The following is a 23,483-nucleotide window of genomic DNA, read 5'->3' on the forward strand; positions in this document are numbered from 1 at the left end:
TGCATAGCGAAGGGCTGAATGATAACACATTTTGTTCCAAAAACAGCCCTGCGTTATGCAACACTTTGTGCAGGTTGATTATACCAGTTCCAAGTGGAGCCAACTTCACCAAGTTCCGTAAAATTCCTTTTGAATTGATAAAATTGCTTAAATGAGCTAAACTAATCAATCAAATCCCGTTTTAAAAACGCTTTTAATCCACCTAATAGTGTGATGAGACATTTCTTATAACTCTTATCACTCTCCTCGGATATTATATCGTTTAGAACTTGATACTTCGCGATGTTTTTGATAACACATACTACATGGGATAGTGGCAGGACTCAGAGAATCACTCAAATCAGCATAGGACAACATCAGTGCTAGAAATCTCAAACCAAATCAATGGGAAGGCGAAAAAATGGCCCATAAAATAGACATACCAACGAATTATTGCTAATGCTCTGTTAATAAAATATCTAAATTCCTCAATCAATGCATTGTGGTGGGAAAACTGATTTTTCTAATGGGGTTATGTATATTGTACTGAGCCAAAAAAAATCGAATTTTTTTTGAATCGATTTGAAGTTTATACTTTACTCAAATTTCCAACGCGACTGAGAATTAAGAAATCAACGGTTTTTCTTGAAAAAAACCACCATTCAAAGAAAATCAACAGTGCATATATCGTTAGGCTTGGTTTTATTTCCTATTTAAGAACTATTGTGTTTTTACATCCTAGATTGCATGATTCAGTGATCGAAACCCAAAACTTCATGAAGTATTTGAAATTATTAAATTAAAATTTGTGTTTGCTATTGAAATTGACAAAATGATTGTATATATATAGTATTTAGTCCCTTTGCCGATTGTTTGCTTTTTCGGTCCCACCTATCAGCATTGAAGTATCGCCCTTACGTTTTTTAACAATACCAATTTTACAATTGGTGGGGGTTTGGTGAAAATCGATCTTAATGTCTAGACGGCATAATTCCGAAACCGTAATTTTTGAAGTTTTAAAATTATGCAGAATTAATTTTTCAGAAAATAGTAACAGAGCAAAAAGTACCAAAGTCCAAACAAATCAATTTTTGTCAAACGTTATTTTTTCGAGTTTACATCAAATCTCACTGTTTCATGCATTATAATGTCATTTGGCATCAAAAATACAAATTTGATTTTGAAATTTTTTCATTTCAGTTTAGATGGGAATTTGCTGTGTGATTGCACTCTTCAACTCGTAACTCCGGAAGTCCAATCAATAAAAAATTCAATAGCAGCCGATGGGAAGATTATACCTTTCATTTGAGACTAACTTTGTGCAAATCGATCCAGCAATCTCTAATTAACAGAGGTCACATTTTTTACATTTCTTATAAAAGAAATGTATAGAATTCGCTCAAACTTTCAAGATTTTTTCCGAGGCCCGGAGGGCCGAGTCTTATATACCAATCGACTCAGCTCGACGATTTGGGACAATGTCTGTGTGTGTGTGTGTGTATGTAACGGACAAATTCTCATTCGTGTTTCTCAGCAATGGCTGAACCGATCTTATCCAAACCAATTTTAAATGAAAGAACTAAAAAACAGTATGAACGCTATTAATTTGTTTTTGATTCTGATGTTTAGTTTCCAAGATATGAATGTTTGAATGCGCAAAAATGGCGTTTTTTGCAGTTTTTTTAAATTATCTGCCGAAATTGACAATATAGATTAACAATTTATATGTTTTTAGACACCTTTAACGAATACCTTTCGAACAAGCTATATATTGTTAAAATCGGACTATTATCAAAAGAGATATTTAACATTAAATGCGGACGAAAGATTTTTATCATTTCCCATAGCCAGAAATATGACCAAAAACATGTAATCTATTATTAACGCCAAAACGGCTTATTTTAGGTCAATAGTATCTTCAGAGAATTTAATGGAGGCAATATGCCCTTTCTTTTGGTATTGTGCTTTTGCTGATTAATCCCCCTATGAGTGAGATATTTTCACAATTTTTTTTACAAGTGCTTATATCGAAATGATGCCTTCAGCAAATTTGTAGCTCTTACTTTTGCGAATAACTTTACTGAAGACTTCAAATATCTATTTTGAATACTTTAAAAGTTATGGCTTGTTGTTTGTTGATTACTCTTTGTCGCCTATTTATTGTTCAATATAGTAATAATCCATTGAAATAAGCCAAACATTATTTCGATAAAACGAATTTTGTATTTCATTTTACTATCTACAACCGCTAGAAATAATCACCGAACACTTCCAAGTTGTCTGGAAGGAACTTGATAACTTATCAGTACAACAATGTTCATTTGTGCGAACCTTCTGACTGCAATTTTTCTAACTTATAACCATCGGATCGATCTGAAACATATCGGAAAATGAAAAGCGAAATAAATAACTCCAAGCAACGGCGTAGCCAAGAGAAGGTTTTCGGGTTTAACACCATACAACTCCCCCCCCCCACATTTTTTTCCACATACACACATACACACACATACATACAGACATACATACACACAGACATTTCCGATCTCGACGAACTGAGTCGATTAGCATATGACACTCGGCCCTCCCGGTCGGGATTAGATCGACAAATTTTATAGTGAATGAGAAAGGCAAAAACATTTTTAGCAAATGTTGAAATTTATGCATTTTTTGGTGAGCAGTTCTATGTTTCATAGACATTAAACCAATTTTAACTTCGCTTCCTATTAAATAAAGACCCTTATTACAGTACATCTCTACAAAAACGAGATCAATTTGAAAATAAATCTGAGGATTACGATTGATTACAGAACTCTGGAATTTTCTATTGGAATGTTTTCAGGCAGAAATTTGATATTGATGCTATTAGACAACTGTGAAATCAAGACCAAGGGATCAGTTACATATCAGGACCCCATTCCGACAATTTATCAAATGTCCTCATGATGTTAACAACAACAGGTTTTCAATCTACGGATCAGATAATTGTTATTGTAATATTGAATTAAATCAGTCTGCATCAATAAATTTTCAACTTCAATCCAATTTTTTTGTGTGGTGGGGGGGGAGTTGTATGGTGTTAAACCCGAAAACCTTCTCTTGGCTACGCCGTTGCTTGGAGTTATTTATTTCGCTTTTCATTTTCCGATATGTTTCAGATCGATCCGATGGTTATAAGTTAGAAAAATTGCAGTCAGAAGGTTCGCACAAATGAACATTGTTGTACTGATAAGTTATCAAGTTCCTTCCAGACAACTTGGAAGTGTTCGGTGACTATTTCTAGCGGTTGTAGATAGTAAAATGAAATACAAAATTCGTTTTATCGAAATAATGTTTGGCTTATTTCAATGGATTATTACTATATTGAACAATAAATAGATGACAAAGAGTAATCAACAAACAACAAGCCATAACTTTTAAAGTATTCAAAATAGATATTTGAAGTCTTCAGTAAAGTTATTATTAAAATAAGAGCTACAAATTTGCTGAAGGCATCATTTCGATATAAGCACTTGTAAAAAAATTTGTGAAAATATCTCACTCATAGGGGGATTAATCAGCAAAAGCACAATACCAAAAGAAATGGCATATTGCCTCCATTAAATTCTCTGAAGATTCTATTGACCTAAAATAAGCCGTTTTGGCGTTAATAATAGATGTTTTTGGTCATATTTCTGGCTATGGGAAATGATAAAAATCTTTCGTCCGCATTTAATGTTAAATATCTCTTTTGATAATAGTCCGATTTTAACAATCTATAGCTTGTTCGAAAGGTATTCGAAAGCTGTCTAAAACATATAAATTGTTAATCTATATTGTCAATTTCGGCAGATAATTTAAAAAAAACTGCAAAAAACGCCATTTTTGCGCATTCAAACATTCATATCTTGGAAACTAAACATCAGAATCAAAAACAAATTAATAGCGTTCATACTGTTTTTTAGTTCTTTCATTTAAAATTGATAAGATCGGTTCAGCCATTGCTGAGAAACACGAATGAGAATTTGTCCGTTACATACACACACACACACACACACACACACACACACACACACACACACACACACACACACACACACACACACAGACATTGTCCCAAATCGTCGAGCTGAGTCGATTGGTATATAGGGGAGAGAGGGTAACAATGAAACACATTTTTTCTACAATTTAATTTTGATGATAATACATGTTATTTGTGTAATCAAAAGTGATACACAGTGCCACTATGTTGTTAACTAATACATATATTTTTTCCAGCTGGTAAAATTCACGGGAAATAACATTTTTTGGATAATAAACAGTTGGTGGTAAAATGTATCAGTGTGCCCCATGGGTAGGAACTATGAAACACGATGTCATCTATAGTGAAATATTCTACTTATAAATTTTATTCTTTTGTTTTGACGAAGAATGATCCTAACGCTTTGAATTAAAGTTATATTGAGGCGAAAATCGTTTGTTTACGAAAGAATCCACTATATCATCGCGTAACATCGAACCACCATAGCATATTAGCTGCAATCCTGAAATAAGAGACAATTTCTACAAAATTTGGCCAAATTTACTAATTTTGCACTATATGAGTAGTATTTAGTGTGGAAAATCGGAACCCATTGACATTTTGAGACAGACCACAAAAACAAACAAAAATCACTGTTCCCCATACGCCATCGTTTCACAGTTACCCAATGGGTCTATTCATGAAAATTGTGAAATCACACAGAACCATGAGTAGTTGCCAAAAAACTTTGTTCGCGGCAAATGTTGAGCATAAAATTTGCTATAAATAGCAATAGACTAAACATTTATTCAATGAATGGTAATTCATAAAGATGGAATAATGTTTATCATTGCAAATTTACTCTGGCTATCACAAAACAAACAAATATCCATTAAAAGAGATAGAGTTAGCAGATCTCTTCCAAAATATAGCAACACGTGTAAAGAATTAGAAATTGTGAAATATGAGGGAATTAGACGATTGCGATCATGCATTGTGATTTTATTGCGAATGTTTCATAGTTCCTGCTGATCCACTGTTACCCTCTCTCCCCTAAGACTCGGCCCTCCGGGCCTCGGAAAAAATCTTGAAAGTTTGAGCGAATTCTATACATTTCTTTTATAAGAAATGTAAAACTGTCCTTGCGCTTAAAGCAAAATGGGAAACTTTTACTACCACTACATTACTTAATTTCAAGCGCAAATAGCAAATACACGTGCTAGTAAAACCAAAAATTTACTGGCAACGTTACAGCGGCATTTAGGAAGCAGTTGGAGCGGTCGCCTGTTGGACGGCACAGGGTAGAGTACCTCCACAGCCAGTGCAACGGACTTCTAGCTCAGCTACACTGGCTGTAAAAAACACAGTGCAGTGATCTGCTTCGCCAGCCGTTCAACAGGGAACTGAGCGTGTCTGGCCAAGTCCGTTCTTTAAATAGTCGATGATGACGTCATTCATAGAAGCGTAGCGCGCTAGGTGCACAAATCTGTCGTGCCGGATTTGGGAAGCGCTACCTTCTGTGCGCGATATTTTGACTAGGTTGTACATTATTTAAATATTTAATGCCATGATATTAAAAATCTTTGGGTTTATCTATTGGAATCTATTCTTAAAAGTATTTCGGGGCGATATGAACAAAATATTTGAAAATTTATCGTGAGATAGCTGAATTATATGCGTTTAAAATTGGACCACTTTTCGTTACATAGCATTTTTGTAGAATTTGCAACGTGCACCCCTATATCGAAAACAAACGCGTAGTCCTACGTCAAAAACTCCTTCCCGTGGCAAACGAGGAGATGCAGAGGTATACACGGTCTCCATAATAACGTTCGTCACACTAATACTAACTTCCCTTCTCCGAAGACTGTAAGGACGTGGCCAGCGCCGATATTGACATTTCAACGTATAGAACTCTCGAAACGTGCACATTGAGGATGGATGACTGCTCCCAGGCCCCAATTGTTGATGCTCTGCGCAATTTCGCTTGTTCTGGTCAATCACGGAGTAGCAACTACTAATTGTACGGTCATCATGCTCATGCTCAACGCGGAATCCTTCGTTAAATGACTGAAGAATGCTAAACCATTAGCTAGTACAGTACACAAGATTAAGAATATCGGTAGTTGTACTGTTAGCTCTATCCTTTTTGCTCTCATACAGTGCCCATTAAAAATTAAATACTTTTCATAAGTACTTTATAATATAACAACCTAACTAGGATGATAAAAATTCTTTAACTTTCTCGGTGCTTAACATATATAATTCCTGAAGTGTGCTTATTAATTTAGGACACACATTTTATAAAAGTTGACCGTAATCAAGGAACAAACGAGAGTAGGCACACCAAATTTCGACGAAAGTCGTTAAATTACACAACAAGAATTTGGAGCTGTTCGATGTAATAGAAAAAAAATCCTCAAAATATGGGTAATATGTTTTAAGCCTAGAACGTTGCACTGGGGTACACGTGTACCCCACGCTATCTTTGGAGCCGTGTGAAGATCAGAATTTGGCATTTACCGGTCTGGTACCGTAACCATAATTCAATTTATGGTTTATAGTAAGAGTGGGAAAAGGTGGTAAAGCCAGTTTGCTTTTGGTCTTCGTGGCAGGAGCCAAAGTTGGCGTGGGGTACATTTGTACCCCAGTGTACGGTTGGCGTTAGTGTTTCGTTCTTCGGTGGAAATGGGACTCGTGACAATACCAGTTAAAATACTGGTTGATTTACTACGTATGTAACAATTAGTATTTTGTAATCGTTTTTAATCATTTATTCAATCAATTTAATTTAATTTTGAAGCAGAAAAAAAATTTCGTTCTCATTTACGCTCATGTTACTTTTTTCTATTTTCCATTGTTTTTCAAAATGATGGTTAGCAAGTATAATTTGCGCACAGTAACTGCTGTAACAGTAGCGTTGATATTTTTTTCTGGTATTTAGAAGAAAGTAAACACACACAGATATTGACGAAATCGTCGGACAGAGTTGATTGTTATATAAGACGCGGCCCTTCAAGCATAAGAAAATATCTCAAAAATTCGTGCGAATCCTATACATTTCTTTTGCAAGAAATGTAAAAATTTTGAAATCGGATCAATACTTTTATTAAAAATCTTTCAATGCCTTTTCGATGTCTCTACTCTTTCTGGGATTGTTTCACAAAAACAGCTCAAATTAGAGCCTGGAAAGTAATGATCCTTTTCTAATTGTTCGTTTCCAACGAACGTACAAGCGTCAATCCATGGAACCGAATTTGATCTATTTTTTGCATTGAAAAGTTCAAAGACCTGTTGGGCAGCTGTGATGTGGTTTTTGTATGTACCAAAAGCCGAAGCTTATCGTAATTAGAATATAAAAATATAGTAATATTGGCGTTTTAGACAATCATCTCGCAAGATGGAACTATTCAGCATATTATAACTCTCACCAAAAGGGGAAACCTATAGGGGAACTATCGTTAAAACCGACACCTTAAGCTTAACACTTTTTCTGGGTTATCACCAATCCAATTCTTAACTAGGCTCAATTTTGTAAGTGCTTCAAAAAATAAGTTCATTAAAAATTATTGGTTGCAAAACTTGGAAAACAAAGTGACTTATCCAAGGCACTGTGGGTAAAACTGCCACCCCATAGTTTTGAATCGGTTGACACGTTCCCGTTCTATAGTTCATATACCCTTACTAGGTCCGAATTGGCCCAGTTCCCCCTATTAATTAAAAAGTTCATTCATATTTTTATGTAAATCACTCACAAATATCTGGCCAACTATCATATGGAATTTTTTTTACAATTTGTTGTAGAATCATTTTTTTAGGAATTCTTTAATTATTGATATATTATAAATATTCCATTCATTTATGTATGCTATTTTTGTACCATCCATCACGAGTTTATTTTCCAGATACCGATTGAAGCATGAAAAAGTTCACAATAAGTTGTCGTTTTCAAATGCTGAAACAATTTGCTGATAGCTTTATCTAAGAGAAGTTTGGCAATTTAGGAAAGGAGCTAGTGGAAAAACTTTATAGCACAAAAGAAAACCAAGGCTCATTTGATCGCAAATCAACCAATTTCAAGAGTGCATTAATTTGTGGTGTTATGTTCAAAAAAAAAAAAAAAAATAAAACCTTTAAGTGCGCAGCATACAAACCGACACCCCAATAATATCGTTAGATTTGAAGAAATTAAAATTAAAGTGGAATTTATTTTTTTTTACTTCGGCGCTGCATTGCACTACTAGGAGGATTAGTGCAGTAATAATTTGCTCGTATATTGTCCAAAATATAGTTAGCATTATCTGAGCCGTGGATCTTTTAAGATTTTTACAATGTGTAAAAATTAAAATTAACTTTCAACTTTTCATATGGTCTTGTTGACGCAGCTTGCTGCTGCGTGTTGAGATCCTCTTCCTTGGTGGTGAAAAATGAGGTATTTTGTCTACCGCACATTGAGGGTCATTCGGTCCGTCTTCTCTCGTGTTTTCGTTCATGTCCATGTCGTCATCGGTACTGCATTCATGATGCTCATGGTCGGATGTTCTAGTTTGTTTCTTGTACTTCTGGGTCGCTGTTGTAAATCCTTCTTCATCGGTGTTTGATTATTTATTGGTGATGTTGGTTGTTGCTTTTAGTTAGTACTTTTTACTACTCTTTGGAATTTAATAAGACTAAAAACGTACAAAATAATTTTGGCCAGAAATTTGGACTAGTTGCGCCACTGTACTGCGGTGAATATTGTCGTACCGCATCGATACATCATCGGGGCGGTTGCAGTAATTACAGCGCGGTTGTGGTAATTACCGCAACCGCGACGAGCTCTAGTTACTTGCGGTTGTATTCGTTGGTGTTGTTAATCGGATCTGGAGGTTATTAATATCAAGGAATATTTAAAAGCTTAGAACCCTTTTTCTTGAAGTCCCTTGTATTTTTTTATGAAGTTGATGCTGTCTCTGATTGCCACACGATGGAAGAACAAAGGATAGAATTAAATCTGCACAAAAAAATGGGCTGAAAATGGTCAAAACCACCGCCCGTGTTGTATTGAAGCATTTCAAGGAAGGTTTGTCCGCTTCCCGGAAGGTGCAATCAAGGCAATGAAGCAGTCCAGTGGATCGGAAGCTGCGTGAGAATGTCATAATAACTTTCAAAACAAACTTTTAGACGTGGTATGGCCAACAAACTCTAAGGATAAATTTGAAGAGAATACTGAAGAGAATGTATTTAAATTATACATACATATAAAGCGATTGTCCATATTCATTCAAAAATACTAGCAAATGAAATTACAGCAAAAATAAAATATTTTATATTTAATACTGTAGTAGTACGTCCATTTTCTAAAAAAATAGGGGAGCTTAAAACTTTCCGTCTGAAATCTTTCATAGTGTTCTCGAACTCCACCAAATTTCAAAATTTTGCGATCGAATTGAAAACCTTATGAATTTTTATTTAAAACGTATGAAATATTTCCCATATAAAAATCCAATCGCTTTGGGGCACGTGTTAAAATGGTCCATTTTTGCTTAAATTTCGACTAATTTTTTTAATACTTTTATTCATTTTTCGACCGGCGATGGACGAAATTCCGACATCGCAAAAATAACTGCCACCCTACTATGTAACGTTATCGGATACTATTTCACTGGAACACAAAAAGGCTGCCTAATAAAAATTATTAAATTGGAATTCAAAACATCTAATTTCATCCTAATACTAATGCTTGACCACACGCATCGATGCTCAGGCCACCGAAATCGGGCTGGATTGGAAAGCAAAAAAGAAATCGAGCCATAATTGCGTAGAATAACGAACTTTTAGATCCAGAGTGGAAGCGGATCGAGGGGAAGATAACTTGATATTTCAATTGATTGGGTATTTTCGGTTTTTGTTTGGTGTGCTTGGAGAACCGCGCGTTTGGTGGTCGAGGGTTGGGAATGTCCATTCGCGCCCTTTTTCGCAGATGTTGGAACCTACTCGCGCTTGTATGATTTATGGCGGTTAGGTGAGGTTGGACTACAAAATTGTTGTGATATTAATTCCGCTTCGATATGATTTAGAAGTGAACACTAATGTTAATACCGGAAACTATTATTCAGATTTCGCTTATTCTAAATGGATCAATTTCGATTGTGGAAATTGATAATGTTGCGGCACTATCAGTTGGTATTTTCGGATTGGATGCAAGTTTTCATTTAAACATTCCTTACAAACTTTCAACTCATGTAGGTTTTCAACTAGTTAGTTAAATGTTCAATTTCAGTTTACGTTTCATTGATATTTGAAAGGTTCTACAGTGCAGTAGCTAATTTAAAGCATTCAGAACAATCGCAAACCTACGTTATATGTCGTGTCAAATAAACATATAAAAATATTTGTGACTGATACAATCTTATTAACACTACCCTACTTTATCGAGGCTCGATCGTACAACAACTGGCATCAGTACCTTAACAATCGCACCATGGCCATATTTTAGGTAAACACTATTCAGCACTTGGTATTAACTACCATACCATGTTGAGTTCTCTTATCCTGGAAACATGCACTGAAAACATGTATGTAATATTATCTTACTATTTTATATTGAGTACATCGTTTCCACCATTAAACACAACTAATGTTTCTGAATTCAGCCTTTGATCGAGCTCGTATACAACTCAAGCTACAGAAGATTCAAGCACGATTCGCTTTATGACGCCGCATAATAAAATACTTTGATTACAAACAGACGATTGCGCTCCTTTTTCTTAGTATACTAATTCCGTTATTTTTCTCAACTCTTTCTTCTTAGTTCCCATCACGCTGGTGAGTGGTGTGCTCGGTAAGCAGGCGAGTCTTCCATGCGACATCCGGCCGCTGGAGCGGGACGACGCGGTTTACATGGTGCTTTGGTTCAAGGAGGAGGACAACGAGCCACTTTACAATTTCGACATCCGAGGACGGCAGGTGGCACAGGCACGTCTTTTTTCGTCGGAGAAATACTTTGGCAAAAGGGCGTTCTTCCGAGCAACCAGCCATCCGGCCCAACTGCTGGTGGACGAACTCAAACTGTCGGACGAAGGCATCTACCGGTGCAGGGTGGACTTTCGCAACTCACCCACGCGGAATGTTAAAATTAACTTCACAGTCGTAGGTAAGGGAAAGCAAAAGTTATATGAAACTTTCAAATTGCCAAACAACAAAACGAAATGCAAAGCAAAACAAGGTTCTTGTATTCCATCCTCCAGCTGGAGCATGTACATCTGTTCGAAGCATGCGATTACATGTTGGAAAAAGCAATGCGTAAAAATACAATCCAGAGGGGGACTACCGGATCGGAAAAGTTTTTCAGCCATCCTCAAGAGAGAAGGATAAGGGCTCAATAAAACTCTTGTGTGTTTCTAATTTGTTTCGCGCCTATTTAGAAATGTCTCCTGTTTAGGGAACATTTTAACTTCAAATTCACAGATTATATAATATTTCACGTATTTTCAATTCACGCCGGAAGGCAACGAACTGAAAGGTAACCATTTTCGTACCGTCAGTTACAATGGAGGACGTGTTTAACCTGCGGAATCGTCTTCCCCATCAGTACAAATTCATTCGAGGAGGAAAAGCGAACCTGCTCAAAACTGAATCAAAGATAAACAAGAACAGAGAAGGAAAGGTAAATATCTTCATTTGGGGGATAAATGCAATTGTATGTAATAGTTCGCTTCGCTGAACACGGGCCAAGGAACTGGAGTTTGTTATCGACTCACCTTTTCTGGAACCAAACGTGCTTTGCTTGTACGATTGAGACAAGTAAAAGATTGATGAAGATAGCACAAATAGACTAGCCACGCTCTGAATGCTACCTGTACAAACCAGAGTCGGAATGTCGGAATGTGTGGTTTTACTCTGACAAAATATTGCTCAACTACATTCGAAAACAAAAACCCTAGTGACAGAAGATCGGCTCTGGGTATTTGAAATCGAGATGAGAACAGCAAGAACTTGATTTCTGGTGGAATAGCTTTTGCATCGTCGTCGTGGAATTGTCTTATCTCGATCATCGCTGCCATTAGTAGTTTAGTAGTGGAAACGTACAGGGATACAGCTATATGGTATTGATTTTGTTGGGTTCAGCTGAATGAGCTTTCCGCTTCCGTTCTGATGAACGTGATTTCTAGGTAGTCTGTATCCTCCTCTATGGTTAAAGGATTGTCGTAGCAATAGTTGTTCGATGCGATTGGGCTTTATTCTTCTCCGATAACAGGTGAATAATGAGTATAAAACTGATTGAATTTCGTAAAGGATTGAATTGTTCCATATGATGGTGTATTATTTGCTACGATGTATATTTGAACTAGAAATTGAGAAAAAATCGTAAATAAAATGCAAATGGATGGGATTACAATGCACGAATTTATTCTTCTTTTTCTGCATCGAACCAAATTCATACGTATACAGCTAGTTTTGTTTCCTTTGGAAATTGAATATAGTGATATCAAAAACAACTGGTCTCTGGAGCTCTTGCTGTCATTTACGTTGGCTCGACGATTCACCGGGTAAACTGCTAGTGTATTTAAGCTTAGCTTTTCCAGCTCAGTCTTGAAAGCTTCCGTGTCGAAGGGCTGTAATCCATCCAAAACCAACAGCTTTACATACGGCATACCGTGTGTGTAATATTCTACGCCACTAGTCTTGAGGGATGTTTCAACTTTAGACCTCAAAACAGCAATATACTATTTTTGTGCCGACTTTTGAAACGTAGCCAGTATACTAAAGTTGGATTTTTGTAGCTGTGCGCTTGCAATTTTATATGAGAAATACGATCTATCTCAGGATGAGCTGCAGTGGCGTAGCCAGAAATTTGGTTTGGAGGGGGTTTTGATGAAAATCGCAAATTTTTTGAAAAAATCTTAAAATTTAATATGAGTTTGATAAATTACTGAAAACTCAAAAACATAAGTAGTCTAACAGACGTCATTCCAGTCTACAAACAAGAAGGATCAACATGGAACAGTTTTCAAACCTCTATAGATTATTTTCTTGTATAATATGTCAATGAAGTCAAAAATTGCGATCTTTTAACGTGGGATAAATGTTCTAAAAAATTTTCAACGTTCAAGATCTCCTAATATAACAATCCTTGACTTTGAAGGTTTGACAACTTCGGGAAGTTATCAACATAAAACAGCGCCTGCTTTGATATAGAAATTTTAGTGATTAATTCTCATAGAGGTAATTATGGTGAATTAATTTTACAAAAATATTAAGAGACATGGTGCCTTCAGCAAAGTTTTTGATAATGTCATTTCAAACAATTTTGTTGAAAATATGAAGGCTACATGAATTCAACATATAGGGATTTAAATGGACTGGGCATGCTATATTTCTCCTTAGTGAAGAAAAATTTAGGTGAAAACTACTTTTTTTCTGCGCTACGGATAAAATTGTTTGAAACAATCATTGCGAGTTGAGAACACAAAACCTATAACTAAATTATGGATGGATGGAACTGAAACTTGCGTTTCGACATCATCTCATCAGAATCCGACACTAACTTGGTGGGCGGACTAAGCTAGCGTCGAATTGATGCTAGCTCCTGAAAAGGGAATCACTCTTTGTGTTTTTGAGTCCTTTTAATATCTGGGAATTATTTGTTTTAAATCCAGTTCCCTTATTTTTTTGTAAGCTTCAAAGGCACCTTGAACGCAATGTGAATTTATTATTTAATTACCGCAGAAGAGATTTATCAAATACAGTAATTTCAGAATAGCTTGTTGTAAAGGTTTTCTACTACTATATTTCGATACTCTGAATATGTGGGATATTTATGTCTTTGACAAAGTTGTTTGAAATAGCACTTTCGAAAACTTTGCTGGAGACATTAAGTCTAGACCCAAATTTGCTTGAAGAGTAATTCTTTTCTATAATTACTTCTAGGAGGATTAACCGTCAAAATTATTCTATCAGCAGATGAACAGTTTTACGTTTTGAAATTCTTCAATGTTACTTAACATCGAAATTTGGCAGTTTCGAATGAATGTGATCGTGACCGTTAAAAATTTATCGAGCATTAATTTTACTTTTCTGCATTAGTCAACCTCACAACTTGCAGTACGTAGCACACAAAATTTTAGTACGCCATTCATTGCATCCTGCTAAGAGGCTATTCATATAGTTGATAATACAACAAAAATCCAATGCTCATAAAACCGATCCTAACCTGCTAGAGACAAAATTACATCAGCTTTCAACTAGTTTCTGAAATGTTATTCTTGTTGTTAACCATATTGAATTGTTGTTTAAACTCTACACAATCTAAAAAAATACATTTTCAGCAAATGTTGAAATGTATGCAAGTTTTCGGTAAATAAGCTTATGTTTTATATGCAATCAACCTATTCAAATTTAGATTCCCATTCGAAAAATTGTCTTTAATCTATATTTTGAAGCATCTTTCCAAAAATGAGCTCATAATAATTCAGACAGTTATTTTATTTTACATTGAAGTAATTTGACAACTATGGGATTTTGGCTAAGAGATAAGTTACAAGATCCCCTTCCCACAATTTTCCAAAAGTTTAAAAGTGACGCTTTAAAAACAGTTCTCAATGTAGTGATCAGAGAATATTTTTCCAAAAATATTTTGTGGAATATTAAATTAAATTCGTCAGTATCATTTTTTTTTTCAATCCAATTAATTTTGGTTTGGGGTTTAACCCCCAACCCCACCCCCCCCCCCCCTGGCTACGCCACTGATGAGATGACATTGAGATTATAAGCGTTTTTCTGTAAAAATGTCTGTGGAACACGATCGAATTAAAATTTTCAAAATTAACTCTTTATAAGGCCCAAAGTTTGTGGGTATTTATGAATGTTATATTAATAGCAACACGGTTCTTCCACTTAGTTTAGAATATATCGTAATAAAAACTGTTTTGAAAATATAGTTGCTACGCCGCCCGTTAGAAAACGTCAGTTTTCCTAATTTTGGTATGTTCCCAACGAGATTGGTGCGAATATAAAGACACATCCAGCTGGATCAGAAATTCAGAAATAAATGAAGGTGGGTTACTGGTTATTACCTGATGGACAGTAAATATCCCCTGGATTCTGAGGAAAAGTTAAAAAATGAGACCACAGATTACAGACCTTCATTTATTCATTTTATTTTTTTCTTTGTAATTTTTACCATTCATAAACCAAGTTTTCGGATTAAAAATAGTTGGTTTTACAATTTTGCATCACCAACTGATAGGGTCTACAGTATTTTTTTCAAAATCGAGCTAATTTTATTGTCCAAAAGGAAATCACCGTACTTTTTCTTCAAAAAACTCTTCACCATTCTGAAACTTTTCGCTGTTTCTCAACAAAAAGTAATAAGAAAAGTGGCCAGACTCCTAACAAGTAGATTTCATAACATTGGAACACTTTTCACTTCATATTCCTGCCTTACGAACGAAACGAAAAGGTGGCAATATAGTTGCCACCGCCTTACAAAGGGTTAAACTACATGTGTGGCGAGAAAAATGAATTTTAATTTTTATCTGAGAAAATCGCATCGTTGGCAGCACTGCCGCTAAAGAAAATATTTTTTAGACCTCTTGAGCAATTCCCTTCAAAAAGCATCTTGCGGTTTGATTTTAGAATAAATAGAACCGAAGATATAATCAAAAGAAAAATATAGGTTTTACCAATTTGTCAAAACCGGGTGTGTTTTAATGGCCCGAGGGGTGGTTCAATTGGCACAAAAATTTGGATTTTGATGTATTGGCCCTAGATGAACAATTCCTCCAAAATTTGTTCAAATTCGTGATTGTCGATTACACTTGCCTTGATCACTTCGTGCTGAATGACCCATTTGGATTTGAAATGATACTTACAATCACATTCTGTAACCAAATTACAGTTTTGTACGTCAATTAGTTTGAAATTTAAAAACATGTATAAAGTTGTTGTTAGAAAAACTTTTTAGCTATAAGTTCTTCATCATGCAGTCACATCCAAAATGTTTCTTTTCTCGTTGACAAAATATAAAAAATGTAAAAAATGAGTTCTTCTGCAATTTAATTTTTTAATATAATTTTTAGTTTTTGCGAAAAATGACAACTTTTTTTAGTATATATCATTTTTGGGCAGAAGTATTAGGTTTGTTCCAGTACCAGGAGAAACTGGAAGTACTCCGGAGCAAACAGGGAGAAAATCGTTCCTGTACTATCATCTTCTCTTTTTTCTTCTTCTGGTGGCAAACCGGAGTGAAAAGGAGCGAGAATTTTTTGCTCCGGAGCAACAGGGAGTAACTTCCATGTACTGGAACAAACCTATTCATTCCCTGTAACTCGTTCAATGAATTTCTGTTGTTTGTGTGCTGGCTCAGGTGGTTGGGTACAGGCTACAACAAGGTTATCAGGCTGAGACAACTACCAACCTATGTAACCGTTATGCCTAGCCTGTATGAACATAGTTACTGTCTCCAGGCATGGGAAAAATCATTTCACGAAACGATCAATTTGAAATCATCCACTAACATGCTCCTACTGTGAAACCCGATCTCGGTAACCCTTCTTGTGTAGAGTTACGCGTTCATGCGAAAGCGAGAAACAAAACAAAAAAACTGAAAAAAAATGACAGCGCACGGCAGTGTTAGTGTTCACCCAACGATTCATTCTCCATTACATATATCTAGAGAAAATTTTCAATAGGACGTAAGTAACATTGAGAGCCTCTCTTTGTTTACTTTCTCTTTCGTTTATTACGACGTCATTACAACACTTTGTACTAATTTTCCAGTACATATCGAAAGCCGACGGTTTTTACTACAATATTATGCAAAGAGTGGAGTAGTAAATGTTGAAATGGTTAAGTAATGAACAGAAGAGAAAGACCTCAAAGAGAATCTCTCATTGTTACTTACGTCCTATTGAAAATTTTCTCTAGATATAGTGTTTTGAATGAAAGCAGAAAGGATCGCAAATGAATGTATTCTTTCATTCACAAAGATTCCTTTCAAAACATTCACCAGATCGTTCTAATAAAAAAAAAATTCGTTCGTGTTTATAGACCTTTGAAACTTTCACTTGGTGATCTCTAATTGTCAAGTAAGTAATTTGCAATGTACTGGTGAAAAAAAAAATCAATTTTTAGAATGAAACGACGCTGTAACCAGAAAAAGATTCTGTTGCAAGTTATCCAGGAGGAGGGCAGAAAATTCCTCTGCAAAGCAGATGAGAATTGTGAATATAAGCAAGCACCGCTAATGCTCGAAAATTTCAAAAGGAACATTTTTAAAATGCACCCTGCTGTAAACGAGAAAGCCTAACATGGATTGTTTAAAAAATACTAAATTGTTTATTATACAATTTTCATGTATGTCATGTACAAGCATGCATGCCCACAAATAACTTCATAAAACGATTCCGTGCATATAACATTATCAATTTCAAGTGGATTCTAGTGCAATATACTTCCCAATATTGATTATAGTGTACATTTGCAGTATAAAGTTGACCTAACCCAACTGGAGAATACAATCTCACATTCATTTGTGAACTAAAAGTTGATTCACTGGTGAATGTTTACAATTCAATCTTCCGATTCAATCCGCGAATAAAGAACCACAATCTTCTTCATTCAACATAGTACGTGTCATTCTTTTACCTGGTTCACTTTTTCGGAAGCTCATCTCTACCTACGTTCAGTTGTGTTCATTTGGAGAGTTTTAGTCGGATCGTGAATGAACGACTGGCTGCTGTCAATGCAATGAACGGATTCGCCAAGAATCATGCGAATGAATGATAATTCCCATCTCTGACTGTCTCTACTTCGATGTATTTCAGTAAGAGGTGCATCTTGGCTAGTTTGTTGTCTTTTGGTATGATGTGCGTCTTGAATCAAAATCAATAAAAAATTTCAATAACTGTCATTTGAGAATTACACAAAATACATTTTAAATACTTATTTCATTTTTCGTTGAATTTATCAAATAATTAGGAAAACAAGAAACTTATTTTTTCATCGAATGGCTTTCAGTGTATCGGAACATTGAAACCTCGACAAGTTTCAGTGCGTTATATACCTTTACTGACTGCGTTAATCATTTGCAATAAAAATACAAATATTAGTAAAAGCAAGTAATAAATTGTTTACCCGTGGAAATCTTCTAATACTTTTATGTTTGTAACCGAAACATTGCCGCAGCTACCGCTTCCATTCGGCAACCTCATCTTGTTATCGATAGGTTTCAATGGACTTGTATCAACTGTTGGTTTTATCGATTCGTGCCTAAATTACATGGTTTGCTTATAGAAAATGATATAGATATGCAGTAAGTGAATGTATGTATGTCTCCTATGTATTCAACATTATTGTCATATTTATTAAAAATTAAAAAAAAAATCAGAACGGTAGGGGTGGGGAAATCAGACCCTCCTTCCCACATTGCCCTACCGTGTATATTGGTCTGGTAAAAGGTTCATCCATGAAACATGGATTTCTTTTAAGCTTTTTTATTGTATTGGCACAAATTCATAAGTAATTTCCCCCAGCTATTGAAAATCCTCTTTATTAAACTTAACACCTGAAGGCTCTTTCACAGTATCACGTACATAACCTTTTGAATAAATCGGAAGTGACATGTTCGACAAGGGTAGACATAATGAGTATTGAAAAACTACTTTTAAACGTCATTTTTCATGTAAAGTCCCACCTTCAAGTGATAATTGCTGTTGGATTCAAGAATGGAACACGTTCCAGTATGATTCCATGAATAACGAATGGTGTGCCATGCGAGTGGGGCACACCATTTGTAATAACCATTCATACGGAAATATGCTATTTCGAAGCGTTCTACTTCCAGCATGTAGTAATTATCTGCATGAGGGACACTCTTTCGGAAGTACAGGGGCTTCAATTATCAACCTTTCGAGCGTCGTTCGTATCGCAATTCACTAAGCAGTAAAATAGAAAGTGCCGTATTCTGAAAGAACCAGCTTCATGTTATTCAATCGCTCCTCACCTGCTTATGTCTTTCCAGTTCCGCCGGATCGACCCGTAATCTACGATTCTCGGCGTCGGGAGAAAACCAACACGGTCGAACCATACAGCGAAGGTAGCGACATTCAGCTGGTCTGCGAGGTGAAAGGAGGTAAGCTTTTCCCGTGTGGTTGCGGAAATTTCTATCGGATTTTCATTCATTTTGCTCTGCTTTCGTGACTCCTAGGTCGACCAAGGCCCAACGTGACATGGTACCTGGACAACACGGTGATAGACGAATCGTACGAAACCCGCCCGGACGGTACGACGGTCAATCATCTTTCCTATCCGAACATTGGGCGACAGCATCTGGACGCTCGATTGATGTGTGTCGCCAGCAATACAAATCTGACGCCTCCGAATAACAAGGTGGTAGTGCTGGACGTCAATTGTAAGTGTACAACGTTTATGAACGAAGCTTTTAATTTAATTGCTCAGACCTCACGGCTGACTCACTTGTTTTCGTTTTTTTTTCTATCCTGTTTTTTTCCATAGTGAAACCGGTGGCAGTGCACATTTTGGTCAAGGAAAAATTCGTTTCCGCCGATAAACGGTACGATATCGAGTGCAAGAGTTCCGGATCCCGCCCGGAAGCGGTTATTTCCTGGTGGAAAGGGACTCGCCAACTGAAGCGGTTAAGTAAAAACGTGAGTGGAAAACATATAGTATAGATGTTAAACTGTATTGGAAGGGATCTGTGATTACAAATTAATGACAGTTTTCGAGTATTATATGATAATGGTTTCGATATTAAAATAGATAGTGAACAGAATCTGCGTAAATGAACTATTAGTGTATGACAGTCCGATATTTTTGCTTCGAGCGGTTTTATGTTGAATCATTATCACTTGCAAAAAATAGGTTACATTTTATGATGCACGCCGTATTCCGTATTCCATCAAAAATGTTACAGTACAGTATGTATGATTTTGTTTGCATCAAAATCTAAATTTCAGCATTGATTTTTTTTATTAATTTAAAAACAATATGTTTCTTAAAGTCTTAAACTGCGAGTTTCCATTTACCGCAATTATGGTCTCAATACGCTTCCGAAACGCACGAAAGGTTTTAGTATGTACTCCGGGTTTATGCTACTCCCGGGAAGGGGTAGTGTTTTTCTGAGGCTTGCTGTAGGAACTTGAGTGACGTTTAGGCCAAGTCCTTCACGACGCGATACTAAATAATCCAATGGATTATGATCCGGGTTGGATTGTGGCTATATATCCTTCGCCCGGAACGGCAGACGTTTTCGAAATACCACGTTCGGTTTTGATTCGTTTTGCTCTTTAAACCACGGAAGGACAGGCAGGCCCGATGAGAGAGGGAGGCAGCCAGGGCAATTGCCCTGGGGCCCGGGTCGTTGTTGGGGACCCGCGTTTTCACCCGGAAGATGGGCGAACACGTCCGGTATTCATAGAAGAGCAAAAAATAGCAATAGTAATTTCTTTGTAATTATTCGCCTTATTAAATTGTTAGATGATGAAAGCGTAAAAAAATGAAAACTTTATTTGATAGTTGACATTTGTTAAACCAAACGTTCTTACTTTGTGTACATGTTTATACTACGAGTTTTATTGCATGAATCGACGGAATACACTACAAAATATTGAGAAGCCAGTATTTTCGAATAAAGCAATAGAGCGTCAAGCAGAAATGCGAGCCAACGGACAAACGCATCTGTCCTCTTCTACGTTCGCTTTTTTGCTGGTGGTGCCGGTTGTTGGCTTGGAGTCACTGGGCGTGATTGTTGTTCCTGTCAGACCCGTAGGTATTTGTTTTGTAGCCGTTTGTGGTTCGGCATAAGATAACGATGTGCTGCTTAGGGTTATAGTAGGTGGGCTTTTCTTAGCTACTTTTGCACAAAGTTTGGTGCAGTATCTTTTTGTAGAATTTGCGCATAGGAATCTACCATGGTTGCATAACCAGTATTTTCTGATGAAACGTCCCATTTTCGGTTGATCCGCATAAAATGGTTACGTATGAAAAAGTTGGTTCATACGGAAGCATTCAGCACAAGAACAACGTTAGGGACACCCGGGAAAATTAGAAATGGTTTTCTTGGATTCAATATGAGATAAACTTATGTAAATTGAAAATCTTTTTGATTTAATAATTTTCAACGAGAATTTCGAACTGATTCTTCTACCTTCTCATTTTGCTTACAACAAAAGCTAGAAACTGCTCCATTGTTACCAGCAAATAAATCAATCCGTGTGTCGTTTTGTCTGCACAGTAAAAGCTAAATATCGTGTTCTAACCCACTATGTCGAAAAATATGAGTGACGATTACAAGCAGAAAGTGGCCTATTGTGATCAAACTGTATTCCTATCTACTTTTGGAGATGGTCTTTAAGATCTGTTGTTAAAAGTACAAAGGGAGCTAAAGATGGTCAATGTTTACACCCTACAATTTCACCATGTTAGACATAACGTGCTGATTATGTTCCAGACTATCAATCAAGCAGAATTGTTTGTTTCGCAAAACGAAATATATCCGCTCACCGTTAAAAATTATAAATCCCTCCGGGGTTTGGAAGTATTATTCCTGCTATTGCAGCAACTGCAGATTGTTCAGCATTATTCCGGGGGCGCAGAATACTCTGTTTTAATTGTTTTGTGTCGTTATCCAAGTAACCATAAGCACTAATTTAAAACTCTAGATAAGCTATAAGTTAGCGATTCAAAATTTCACCTGTCTGGCACGCTATCTGTGGATGTCGCAATATGAGTCAACCGGAGACTAATAAAAACCACGGACTCACGAGTTTCCCATGGCTGAAGAGGTACTAACTCATACTGAACTAGAGGGCTTAGGTTGAAAAGGGCCCGGCAGTAATACAAGCCTTGGGGCCCGACGCGGATCTCGACGGTCCTGAGGACAGGCTAACTTGAAATACCGATGTAGATCTCCGTGCTCACTTTGTCGTCTTCTGGAATGAACACCGGGTTTTTACCATCTTAAGCCACTAACTCACCATTACATTAGCGAGATGCTTTGTCAGTTCCACATTTTTGAGCTCATCGACCACGTCTTTCATCTAAAATGAGTTTACGGAAGGGTCGATTCTGGAATTGGACACGGGAGCGATGGCAAACATGCTCTCGTCTCTGAACTGAATCGACGGATTTTTCACTTGATGAAGCTTGAAATTTTCTTACAGCGCTAGACTAGTAGCTCTCCGATGCGATTAAGGACCATACCCTAAGGGACCATACACTAATTACGTGAAGAAACATCTGAGGAGGAGGGAGGGTTCGTCCTTTCTTGCTGAATATCAAATAACAGGTAAGTGAGTTCGTGTGAGCTGTTTGCAATTTATTTCGCATCTGTTTTTGCAGAGAATACCGCCTCCGACTAAGAAGCTGAAGTTGATTCGATGGAAGTTCCTGAAAATTTAGTGGCTACAACTTTACCGATCAATATGGAGACAGACGATCCATAAGCACTAACCTATTGGACTTCACGTTAGCTTGCAATTCGCAGATGGAGGAAAAGGCACAAATCGATGCAGTGTATATCGACTTAAAAGCAGCATTTGATCGAAACGACCATTGAATACTTTTGTGAATTGACTGAGTTTTTACTTACGTGATAGAGTCCTACGTATGCAGCTTGGCTCTTGTGTCTCTTTTCCGTTTACGAACAAATCTGGGGTCCCACAAGGCAGCAGCATAGGGGCACTACTGTTTACTTCAACGACGCTACTTTGCTTCTTAGTTTTGGATGCAAACTGGTTTACGCTGATGACTTGAAGTTGTACCTCATAGTCTGCAATATCGACGACAGCGTTCGGCTTCAAGAGCTTCTGGATACATTCGTCGGCTGGTGTCGTAGAAATTGGCTCATTGTTAACATCGCTAAATGTCAGATTATAAATTTCCACCGCAAAGTCAATCCTATTCTTTACGAATACCAGAACGAGGGGCAAAGGTGCAATAGAGTTGATTACGTCAGCGACCTTGGCGTCTTATTGGATGCTAAGCTAACCTTCAATCTGCATCGCTCAGATTTAATCTCGAAAGCTACTCGACAATTCGGCTTTATTTCCAAAATCGGGGGACTTTAAGGTCCGCACTGCATGAAGGCGTCATACTGTTCGTTGGTTCTACTACTTGAAACTGCCAGTCTGATTTGGAGTTCTCATCAGCTTGTTTGGAATCTACGAATTGAACGTGTGCAGAAAATATTTGTTCGACTCGTTCTACGAGACCTTCCCTGGCGGAGTCCTTTGTGCCTATCACCGTTCCCAGATCGATGCCGTCTGACGCAGAAAAATTCAACAAGCACTATTTGTGGCGAAAGTGGTCGAAGTCGAGATCAACTCTCCGAAGATTCTATCCCTTATTGACTTCCGCGCTTTGCAACGACCTGTACGCTCTACTGACTTGCTTCAACCAAGGTTTCAAAAGAGAAAATTATTCTTATTTGAGCATGTATTGTTCATCATGGTCAAGAGAGGGCGGACCTCGAATTGAAGTGTTTTACAGCGGCAGGATATGGTTG

The 23,483-nt window shown here is 36.8% G+C and overlaps 1 protein-coding gene across 3 annotated transcripts in view; it reads left to right on the forward strand.

Moving 5' to 3' along the window:
* The window catches only part of LOC131677840 (hemicentin-1), a 446,898-nt gene that overhangs the window by 277,940 nt on the left and 145,475 nt on the right, over positions 1-23,483 (forward strand). For all 3 annotated transcript variants that reach the window (XM_058957903.1, XM_058957905.1, XM_058957904.1), the window contains 4 exons: positions 10,770-11,111; positions 18,981-19,091; positions 19,167-19,370; positions 19,475-19,626. In XM_058957903.1, the coding sequence (XP_058813886.1) occupies positions 10,770-11,111; positions 18,981-19,091; positions 19,167-19,370; positions 19,475-19,626 (809 nt within the window). The remainder of the gene's footprint in view (positions 1-10,769; positions 11,112-18,980; positions 19,092-19,166; positions 19,371-19,474; positions 19,627-23,483) is intronic.

This window comes from Topomyia yanbarensis, chromosome 1 (genome assembly GCF_030247195.1).
Source record: "Topomyia yanbarensis strain Yona2022 chromosome 1, ASM3024719v1, whole genome shotgun sequence".
In the NCBI taxonomy this organism is placed as follows: Eukaryota; Metazoa; Arthropoda; class Insecta; order Diptera; family Culicidae; genus Topomyia; species Topomyia yanbarensis.